General features: G+C 45.8%; 1 protein-coding gene across 3 annotated transcripts in view; it reads right to left on the minus strand.

Moving 5' to 3' along the window:
• Positions 1-7,840: 7,840 nt before the first annotated feature.
• The window catches only part of sarnp (SAP domain containing ribonucleoprotein), a 33,011-nt gene continuing 28,817 nt past the window's right edge, over positions 7,841-12,034 (minus strand). For all 3 annotated transcript variants that reach the window (XM_064303838.1, XM_064303837.1, XM_064303839.1), the window contains 2 exons: positions 9,181-9,267; positions 7,841-8,057 (listed from right to left, as the gene is read on the minus strand). In XM_064303838.1, the coding sequence (XP_064159908.1) occupies positions 8,016-8,057; positions 9,181-9,267 (129 nt within the window). In that variant the 3' untranslated portion in view covers positions 7,841-8,015. The remainder of the gene's footprint in view (positions 8,058-9,180; positions 9,268-12,034) is intronic.

The following is a 12,034-nucleotide window of genomic DNA, read 5'->3' on the forward strand; positions in this document are numbered from 1 at the left end:
GGAAAGGGTGGCTGACCTGATTAGAACACTGAGGTAAAACCAGAACGGCACCAACTCAAGTAGCCTTTTATCAATTCCTTATATTGTTTGGCTTAAGCTGGGAATTGAATGGCTTAATTCTGGAAAACATTCAGGGCAGTTTCACAGGAGATGTATGAATAACGCAGTGGGAGTGTGTGTTTATATATATCTATATATATATATATCTGTACATGTATTGTATATTGTATATATATATATATATATATATATATATAATATATATATATATATATATATATGTTGAGGAAAGAGCAGAATATCAAAAACTATTGCCACTATCTTTTGCCAAACCCAGAATGACACTGGCGATCTAAGTCCCTGTCTTAACCGTTTTGTGTCCCAAAAGTTATACAAAGCTGTACAGCCCGTTACGGGGTTTTGACGGTTAACCGTTGACAAAATGGGCTGTGCTCCCCAGGCCACACAAAGTCCAAACGAGAAGACAAGATATTTAAGCCATGAAAGGGCAAGCCCTATACTCTACATTCTCCTAATGAAGCGCTTTATCTACAATACATGTGCCCCAATTGCACTGTGCTCGGACACGGGTCCAACTAATATTATATAGATTATGTAAAGCACGAAAGAGATTTCTTTTGAGGGCTTCCGCATGAAGAAAACTATAGAAGATGCATTTGATCTTTTAGTTTCTGTTTCTACATTACTCACAATCAAAGAAATCACTAGTCCCAGTTTTATATTTTAAATATTAAGGTGCTAGATTTCAAAATACTCAGATAGATGAAAGGTTTTCTGAGGTTTCACGTTTTAAGAGTCAGAAAGTAGCTAGTATGTAGATAAATGACATGGGAGTTTACCCAAGCACATGGAAAAGTTGATACTGTTGATTACCTTTCCCCCAAAGTTTCAGAGAATTTACATGAATATACTGTATATATTTTGTAATTGTTCAGGATTTATATGGATGTTATACTGTTGATTACATTCCTCCCTTGTCCCTTGTCTTTAAAATGAGCCAGCCTGGCTGTGTTAATGCAGGGGGGGGGTAACCGTTCTCATGCTGTGCACCCTCACTCGATACTCCCCCGCCGCCCCCCCCCCCCAAACCACAGCCCTTTCACATAGAATTCCAAGGAGAATGATGACCAAATCTGTGCATTAAACAGCCCCCCCTCCCTCGCTATGCTTTCAAAGGCAGGTATGCCAGCTGGGGTGCAGGGATTTTTAACATTACCATAATACTAAAGGGGGAGGGGAGGGGCGGGGGGGGCGGGGGGCGGGGGCAAGTGCGATCGAAGTACTCACCAGTCAGTAAAGGGAATGATTTAATCCATGTTGGGTCAATTTGGAGATACTGTCAATGGTGTGCATAAGAATGTAACTCATTGCTGTTGCTAGTGTAGAAAAGTATATCGAGTAAACATTGAAAACGAGACCCGACCCATAAGGATCGGTGCTTGAACAACGTGAAGATTTGAAAGCTGAAGTCTGTCTCCTGGATGTCCGAGCGATGATATCGCTTGTTGGAAACGAAAGCACTATGCTGTTGGATAAAGGAAGAGCCTTCAGACATTATATATAAATAATATATATGATTTAAAAAGGGGTACAAAAATCCTTTCTGGGCACTCTACCTTGCCAACAATAAATTTTGCACTATGGGAAGTTAATGCTGAGAGGAGTCGTGTTATGGTTTTGTGTTTGTATTTTACCTTATTGAGCACATGAGCTTGACCATGGATATTTTAAATGAAGAAGAAGAAAAAAACTGTCTAAGCTTCTGGCAACACACAGTGTGGATAAAGTAGTGAGTCCATGTCCTCTTTTGTTACTGCCATGCCTTTCTCCTCGATTCATCTGAAGCGGAAGCCTGATCCCCCCACCCCCCCACCCCCCCTTTCAGCCTGTCACATGACCCAAGGATGCAAATGTTGTGGATCCACTGGCCCTGGAGATACTACGCTGTTTGAAAATGAGCTCTGCGTCGTCACACGTCCAAACTGAGGAATATGGAACGCTTTAACAGGAAGTAAACCGCCCCCCACCCCCACCCACCTCCAACCCCCCTTCCCTTCTTACCCTCCTCCATCCTCACGTGTGAGTTGAAATGACATCTCTGATCTCAGAATGCGAGGGACTTGTCTTGATTGTCTTAGGCACATTTTGCCTTTTTGCGTTTAATATGAAATACCTATGATTTATTATATGGGCAGTGAACCCAAACGTTGTCAGCCAAAGTTGGAGTGGAAAATATGTTGTGTACTGTAACTCACGCGTTGACGAGTTAGAATGCTGTTTGCTGATGGGGGGGGAATTAAAAGATTGCATAACACAGTGACATCCACCCAAAAACGAAACATCGGGCTAACCTTTATTCAAAAACAAGAAAATACATTAATATGAAAATATCTACCTCACTAAATCATTCTCCAACCTTGCACCACTGAATTTGAGAATAGGTTTTACATAGCTGTTAATATACGTGACCATATGCATATTTACCCACGATTTGTGCCCTAAATTTAAAATGTTAATCCCTCTCTCAGGTTATTGGAGAAACTGGACAGTTGAATTCACAAGTGTTCTGAGAGGACTACTGAATTAAACACCTGAACACATGAGCCGAGTAGCAAATATGCCGTGCCCTTTGGACCATTGCTTAACACTGGTTGATGTCATTTCCGAAAGTTACAACTTTTGAAATTTCTTTGTGTGTATACTTGTATGTGTGAGAGTTTGTTCATATATATACAGTATGAGAGGAATTACTCCTCTGTGTAAATAGAACTCAAATGTTCACATTTTATCGTTCTCAGACAGGTTCTCCGCTTCCAGTACCTTTTTTTATTTTTTGTTTCCCCTCCATGTTGTGCAGAAAATATTCATCCCACGTGCAGTATGATGGTTGTGTATATGATAACTGTTCTATTGTTTTTTCTCTCTTTTTTGTTGCTTGTCCAGCCTTTTTCTTTTTGTACAATAAATCATTTATTTAGCCTAAGTAACGCATGGCCTCGTTTTTACCTCATTTTGGTTTTCGACTCGTCTTTCAGTCTTTTTTTTCCGCGAGAGAAACCAGAACTACTCTGTGAAACTGAAGGCCATCTCTCCGTTCCAGCAGTGAAGCGAACAGAATGAGCTGGGCCAATCAGTGCAGCTGGGCGTGGCTTTCAGAGGCTTGGAGCAGGGGACAGGAAATGGATTAAATCCGGAGGCTAATTGGTGGAGAGAGGGAGAGGCCTGACGTGAGGGGTTCAGTGCTGAGCGGCCATTGTTTGGATCACGTATGGGATGCAGCATGACCCAATTAATGTGTCACCTGATAGGAGGGCCTCTCATCAACCTAATTTAGGGAATCAATGGAAGACAAATGAGTCTGGAGACGGAGCTCTTTACTAATGCAAATTAACTGAGACCACCCAGCACAGCTCAGAGAAGCCTGACGCCAGTGATGACATAAATGGGAGTGGGGGGGGCATCATCCTCTGTTCCCCTACACATACACACACACGTACACACACACATGCACACACATACACACACACGTACACACACACACATGCACACACACATACACACACACACACACACGTACACACACATACACACGCACACACACACACGTACATGCACGCATGCAGGCGCACACATGCTCTCCCCACGATTTCCGTTCCACGGTTCGCTAAGTGCCGTAGACCCACTGCTCGGCACTACAGGAGCCCCCAACATCCACAAAGATATCCCAGAAAAACATCCCAGAGAACTCGCTGAGAGGAGAGCAAGAGAGGGGGGGAAAAAAACTCATCATTCTCGGTCCTCTTTTCAAGCCCGCACTCAGAGGAGGAGCGATTTTTATTATTTTTTTCCCGCCTCCATAGTTACCAGCGTGCCTCTGTGATCTTCGGGAAAAGTTGGCGCGCTGCCTCGGGGGCTGCACACCAGCCAAACCCCCCCCACCCCCACCCCCCACCTCCCCCCCTCGCCGCTCCAAGCTCGCTCAAACCAGAAGGCAGTCACTGGCGATTTACAGAGCGGTGCCAGAGTTGCAGCACTTCAGCCGCTCTGAAGCCCATCAGCCGCTCTGAAGCCCATCATCCGCATTCTCCACAGCCGCGCAGGCCCTGCGCTTTCCCGCCATACCGTACGACAGCGGCCAGCGGCACTGGGCAAACACCGCCGTCGAACAGAAACAAAGCGGAGTCTACTGTACCACGGCTATCGCCCGCCAATCAAAAAAACGCCAGAAATGTCGCGTCAAGTGGGATCTCATTGTACCTGTTTTCTGGGATTTAAAAAAAGGATACTTTGCTATTTTAATTTTAAAACTTTATGCTGAAATAAATGTTGTCGGTAAAACGTTGGCAAAGATTTGGAAGCGAGCCGCAGGAGAAGCTGCCGCTCGGTCAGCCATGCCCAGCGCACAGCAAGAAAAGAGGCTCTGAGGAGACTGGCTTATAAACGCGCGGAATGTGCGCCTGAACACTTCGCTGGGTCTCTGTGCCGCGGGGCGCCCTTCAGAGTCATTAGATAAACTATAAAAGGCATTCACGTCAACACTGCTAAACATCTGTTAAGGAGGGCTACTTTCAGTGGGACCTGCTGAACCTAAAAGGGAGCGATTTCAGGCGCATCTTCGCTTTAAGTGTGAAAAAGAAAATGGAAGCAAGTGCTGTCATAAAAGACTTGAACTGGGAATGGGGTGGGGGTGAGGGTGGGAGGGGAGGAACTGTTTATGATGGCAGCAATAGCCATAAAAGTGAGGAGTTGTCCAGATTTGGTGGGTTGGGGGTTGCACTCAATAGCCGCGATTCCCCATAAACACCTTTGTCTGCGGCTCAAAGGCCTGACCGTTTTCCAAGCAGTGTGGGGGGGCTTTACGGGAAAGGAAAACCGTGGCTCTGTTTCTGAACCCATATTTCACACCACCCAGTTCTGATCATGTGATCTTATTTGTAGTCCTGTCTCGTCGTCTTGACGTACCTCCATCCGTCATTTTCCACGGCGCCATCCCGCCAGCTGCTGCTTCGGTCCTCTACGCTGCCCACCGGCCGAGCTGCGCAGTCGCTGTGTCCGTGGGCTGCGCATACACAGTTGGCACAGGCAGACAGTATCAATCGATCACAGATCAGATGCAGAGAATCCGACAGATACCCACCCTCCCGGTGAAACAGCGACCGATTACACATGGCCCAGAAAGTTGCTGACTAGAGATGCCACTGGCACAGACAAGACTTGATACGCAGACCGTAAGGTACATCCATACATCCTGCTTCAGTCTGTACTGTATTCCCTGAGGTCCCTGACCCTGGTACTGTAGAGTCCTAGGGCATGCTGGTTTTTATTGTTACACAGTACTCAACTAATCAATTAAACCAGCTTAAGCAGATCACGTTGCTTTCCAGGTCCAGGGTTGTACAGCCCTTCTGTACAAGCTACTTACATACAAGGGTTTTCAAAATTCCCACTCCAACCCAGGCAGATAGGGTCCAACACATGAAAAAGGAAAACACACATTCTGCATCCTAAACTCAAAATCTTCAGTTTTCATCTAGGTTCAGGTTTTTAAAGCACGATGGCCAACTATGAACAAGATGCAACATCTATCTTATGTTGAACAATTTTATACAATTAGAACGCCTGCATCACAAAGAGATTTTTATGCTTCCGGAACCATTTTCAATGCGTTCAATAATACACATGTAATTTTTGACACTGAGCTAACCGATGACCACAGACGTGGATTGAAACAAGAATCAATTATTTTCAACTAACTGTCAATCAGTATCCAGCTGGGAACTTAGTATTTCTCAAGATGGTAAAACTGCAAGGAAAGCATTTGTTCCATCTGAAATACTTCAGATTAGTTTCAAGCTCTAGATACTGTAGATATGCGTGCCAAATGGAAATTACAAGGTGAACTATTTCGAGCAACTACGTAAGTCTCAGTGGAATCCATACAGTGTGTATTATAAATTTAAAGAGTTTTTCGGGTCAGCAAGTAAACTTAAATTCTTAGCAGACAAGCAAGCTAACCATTAGCCATTGTTCCAAACCTGATGCTACACTAATTTAATCTCACAATAAAATGAATCATTCTAAATTACAATGAAGTAGGAGGCGATGAAGAGGGATATGAACAGCACAGTAAACCGCATGATTCCAGTGTCAGTTCCAAGGAATAAAAGGTCCCACTTAATTATAACTACCTACTCACTATGCAACTTCCGATCCATTGGGAATCAATTAAATTGAGCCATCGCGGATGTGCTTGGTCAAATAAAAAGCCATGGAAATGAAGCAGGAGGCCAGGGGGACTGCTGGTGGTATCCCACGAGGCACTGGGATGAGGCCTTGTTAGAAGACAAGGGTGCAATAAACCACTGAGCAAGAGATGCGCATAAAAAAGGGCGACTGTTCGAAATGAGGGAACAACATGTGCTGTAGGTCACGCCTTCAAAGAGTCACAATGATTTAACCATTATTAGAGTCTTAATTACCCCTAAATATCAACAGCTATACTAATGCAAATAAATATTCTAAAGCAAGCTAAAGTTAAATGCACAGAAGTAATCAGAGGGGGAAAATTCTACATTTGTGGTCACAACAAATTTTTATTAAAAATGATCTTAATTATAAGGTATGGTAAAAATGCCTATACATTTTTTTTTCATAATTGAATTCCTTGAGATTTCATATACTTACACTTTTTTTTTTAACAACACTCACATTATTATGCACCAGGTTAAGAAATTAACTTAAGAACTACTCTAAACTGATAATTCTCCAGAGGAGTAATATTAAATTCTGCGTTTCCAACAAGCTAGTTCAACAAATCTGACAAATGTGAGCAGGCTACAGTTCTCATCTTATGATAAAGTCACTCCACGTCGTTTGAATGAGACATAAAAGGTATTAAATTTGAGGAAAGTTTCAGAACTTACTCAAAATAAATGAGCATCAGAAAATACAAATCAATTCACCAATTGCATTAGAAGTCCCGTAACATCAGCTAGTTACCCGGGTAACCCGGATAAGGCCACACCATACCACAGAACTTGAACAGACCGCTCACTTCACGACAAATGGACTTTATAGCCAATGAGATGTCTGACAAACAATGACGCAAATGAGCCTATTTCTATTCCCTCCCATTTCTACCAAGCACTATTTCCAAGAATGCTTCCCGCACTGTCCTGCAAGATTTTTGCTATCCGTAAAGGCAGTTTAGTGTTAAGGCGTAAGCTTTAGTTTATTCATTCAGCGAACACTTTCATCCAAAGCACCTTACAACATGAAGTGCATTCAAAAGTAACAGTGTCGTGGGGTGGGTTATGTGAACAAGGCCAACATAAAGTCTGAAGTAATGAGTGGTTTAATAGGAAACACATTGTACATTATTGTCTTATAAAGTTCTGTTGCGAGTGTTTCGACGTTACTAGAGTTCAAAGGTGAACACTGCTGAGGTTTTATTTAAGTTACATTTCAAGGGTTTAGAGGGGTCTTACAGTACCACAGAAATTCCAAACTGTGAACTTGGGCTGACCCATTCTTTGAGACTGGACACGATTTCCCAACATTTGCTTCCCCATGATAATAATGACACAAATATTTCCTGGGTTCCTGGAGTCAGCTCAAACCAAACGTGTGCTTGTGCCCTTCGTAGTCTAAGTTCTGGCCTATGGAATGAGTATCACACAAGTAATACAGCTTGAAAGAGGGTAAAATGCAACTTCTGGTTTAATAGAAGGTTCTAGTACATGTGTCCAGTTCAATTGTCTCAGGTTATTATGGCAAAACCAGGGATATCAAGGTAATGAAAAAATATTCACACACAATATTTGAAAAATGTGGAATCACCTTTAATTTACAAACTGTGACAGGGTTTCAGTCCCAGAGCAAACGCAAGCCCTTGAGCGGCTTGGTCGTTTATTGAGAATGACGAGAACGCGTTGAAAAATACAAAGCAAAAGCATTTCTTTAAAAAAAGGTAGAAAAGAACGACAACTTTAGTGTTACACATTTCCGAATCTCTCGGCCCTCTTCCGCTTCTTGGCCTGGAATATGAAGAGACAAAGAAAACACACAAAAAATAGATTAATTCAACAAAAGTCAAAGGTTCAAATGAAAGCATAACCGTCACATTTAGTGTGCTTGATCTTTAAGGAAACCTCTGTACAGTACACAAGCATGGCATTGCCCATGGCAGCAACTGGCACCAGTGATGCCTTTACAGCCAATCCTCACCCCGTTTCACCCTGGCAGTCTGTGCACAACCAATCCAAACCCTGTTTCGCCCTGGCAGTCTGTGCACAACCAATCCTCACCCTGTTTTACCCTGACAGTGTGTGCACAGCCAATCTTCACCCTGTTTTACCCTGGCAGTCTGTGCACAGCCAATCCTCACCCTGTTTCACCCTGACAGTCTGTGCACAGCCAATCCCCACCCTGTTTTACCCTGACAGTCTGTGCAAAGCCAATCCTCACCCTGTTTTACCCTGACAGTCTGTGCACAGCCAATCCAAACCCTGTTTTACCCTGACAGTCTGTGCACAGCCAATCCAAACCGTTTTACCCTGACAGTCTGTGCACAGCCAATCCCCACCCTGTTTTACCCTGACAGTCTGTACACAGCCAATCCTAACCCTGTTTTACCCTGGCAGTCTGTGCACAGCCAATCCTCACCCTGTTTCACCCTGGCAGTCTGTGCACAGCCAATCCTCACCCTGTTTCACCCTGACAGTCTGTACACAGCCAATCCTCACCCTGTTTTACCCTGGCAGTCTGTGCACAGCCAATCCTCACCCTGTTTCACCCTGACAGTCTGTGCACAGCCAATCCTCACCCTGTTTCACCCTGGCAGTCTGTGCACAGCCAATCCTCACCCTGTTTCACCCTGGCAGTCTGTGCACAGCCAATCCAAACCCTGTTTCACACTGGCAGTCTGTGCACAGCCAATCCAAACCCTGTTTCACACTGGCAGTCTGTGCACAGCCAATCCAAACCCTGTTTCACCCTGGCAGTCTGTGCACAGCCAATCCTCACCCTGTTTCCCCCTGGCAGTCCAATCTAGCCAATCTAAAGCCAGCACTGGGCTTAGAGAGCGCGCACACACCCTTATCTTGCACAGCCAGCGTTTCCTGCCCGATACAGGCCTCTGGTGAAAATTAGGAACCGTACCTCTGAGTCGTCTGGACCCACGGCAGCCGCGCTGGTGAGGATGCCGAACCTTTCCTTCCTCTTCTTCAGCTTCTCCTCATCCTCGACCTGTTAGGGAGAGGAAAAAAAAGAAAAAAAGAGAGAAGCATTAAGACCGTGGTCGGCACGCACCTGCTACGTACAGCAGGTACACAAATGACCTGAACACCAAAAAGAAATGGAAACAAAGCTGAGCTCAACTTTAGGGGGTCAACAGCTGAGAGATGGCGGCGGTTGTGGTGTGGTGTGGTGTGGTGTGGGTGTGGTGTGGTGTGGGTGTGGTGTGGTGTGGTGTGGGTGTGTGTGTGTGAGGTGAGATTGGTAAAGTTGTGCCGTGCCACGAGCAGCCAGGTTCGAGGTTATACGAGGACAGAAGCTTTCTCCACACACACTGAGTTTTGGCAAGACTGCCGAACGAGGAAAAACTGCCAGATTACAGGTCACTGGCCGCACCCTCCAATAACACAACCCCCCCCCCCCCAACCACCGCCCATCCCCAGCATCCGCCTTCCCAGCGGACGACCGAGACCGAAGGGCGCCAAACAACAGCGCTAACGGGCTAAACCGGTCATCGGCTGGGGTCTCATTTCAAACCCCTGCCACTTCTCCACCGGGAACGCCAATACATTTACTATTATTTTATCACCGTTGCTACTGCTGCTGGGAGTAGGTGACGAACTACTGGTTAACTGGGGAATGCAAAGAGGTGCAAGGTGATGAGAAAAACATGCCCCAAACCTACAAGGGATCCCAAAATGCAAGCCCAACTCCAGATTGAGAGCTGTTCTGAAAATCTGTGAAACAAGGATTAGAGGTTTCACAAAGGCATAACTCGTAAAGAATTTGCGAGTAAACCGGCGCGATACAGGGCGAATATTTACAGACGCGGTTCCCGCCGCTGACGAGCCGCGGAGGGCCACGGCGGAGCGAGCGCTCGGCGCTGCACAGAGGAGCCCTGTCACGGCCTCGCCGAATCCCTCAGATCGCACACAAGCACAAAAGGAGGAACTCGTTCTGGCAGCCAGCGCCACATAACTAATAACATGACAAAACTACCAATGCCTTATTTTCCCAACAGAAAAAGGGGTCGGCAATGTCTTTTTTTTTTTGGAAACAGATGCCGTTTTATAGCGAGGCAATAAAAGGCGGCGATTCTTAAGCCACGCAATAAGTGAAAAGCTCTGTGTGCCTCCATAGTTCACATGGCAAATTCTCAAAGAACAGCAGGGGGGGTCACCCCGCCCCCCCCCCCCACGTCCTGCGCCGGGCCGGTGCCAGTGTTGATACAGTGCTGGCCAATCCAATCCTGAATGTCAGGCCGCCGATCTCCCGAGATCATCGGGTTCATTTCTGTTGGCCGCGCTTGTTTTTTTTTTTTTTTTTTTCCTTTTCTCGCCGTGTTTTCTTTTTCCCTGGAACAATATTCCCCCAGATCCCGGGCCTCGGCGAGCGGGAGTTAATCTCTTCGGCCTCCCTTTTTTTTTTTTCTCTTTCCCCCTCCGCGCAGAGCCGTTTGCGGAACGGTTTTGAATTAGCGACAGTTATTTAAACCAATAAGCAGACCGGCGGGAGTTTTCCCCGAGCGTCCAATGACATCTTGCTTCGTGGTTTCGGTTAGCGCTCCTGCTTGCTTAACGCCTCATAGCGCAGTTTAACATCTTAAGGTTCCCGCAAAAAAAGAAAAAAAAAAAAAGAAAAGAAGAACATTTCCTGAATTTCTGAATATCTGTCTTGGCTTAACAGCCTCTCACACCCTTTTTCATGGACAAGCTAAACTGTTTACATATTAAAAAACAGTGTTAATCTACGCTTCAGGCTGTGTCCTTGCAATGCTCCAACAGAGAAAGAGCATGCGGAGGGTTTTTGCAGTGAAAAGCCCACTCTGGTCTCTTGATGACACCGCAGACAGGGAGCCATTCAGAAGCGCTGTCCATTCGCTGCGGCGTGTGAACCTGCCGTTAACCCTCTGCAACCCGTCACGGGGGCCTTCATTATTTTTCAAACATGAGGAGCAGGAGGACAGATGGCCCCTGGTGGACGAGAGAATGGCGGGGAGAGAGCGAGCGGGAGAGTGACCGCTTCCTGTCAGGTGAAGACGGGCCTCAGCTACCGCTGCTAGCGTCCTTTTGTATTCAAAAAGCAGCAGAATGAAGACTCGCCGGTCTGTCCACCCAACCCCCCCACCGCCCCCCCCCCCCCGCCAAACAAAAGCAAAAAATATAATTAAGGACAAACGAACGGACAAGCGCATTTTCTGCATGCGAAATGATGAATGACTGATGCCGGTGAGTCCGTCATTTACCCCGGCAACCAATAAATTAATTTGGCTCATTGCTCTCACTTCGATTCAAATTATAGTATGCATGGGGTAATGCAAAAAGGGGGCCTTAATTGTCTTTGTTAGGTGCGAGGGGCTGAGAGAAACGCAAGGGGACACAGTTCAGATGCACCAGGGGAATTCTAGTAACCCCCTTCTCAAATTCAAATTGTCCAGGAAAAACCCCCCCCCCCCCCCAAAAAAAAACCCAGTGATTTAGGTGCTGGCAGTAGCCTTTGACAAGATATAAGAGCTGGTGCCTAGTGGTATAATGAGCACTGTAAAGTAATAAAGAGAGGCTCGATCGGCAGTATAGTCTCAGTGGAGAATGAATGGCTCCAGGTGGCCGAGACACTCTACAGTAAAAGGCTACGTGACAGCTGGGGGGGTGGGGGGGGGGGGGTGGGGTGCGTATGTGAAAATCTCAGAACATTGAGCCTTCTCACCGGGATTAACTAATGAAGGAAACGGCAACTTCCCCCACATCATCATACACTTTCCATAATTCGCTGGCTTTTA

This window comes from Anguilla rostrata, chromosome 13 (assembly GCF_018555375.3).
Source record: "Anguilla rostrata isolate EN2019 chromosome 13, ASM1855537v3, whole genome shotgun sequence".
Lineage (NCBI taxonomy): Eukaryota > Metazoa > Chordata > Actinopteri > Anguilliformes > Anguillidae > Anguilla > Anguilla rostrata.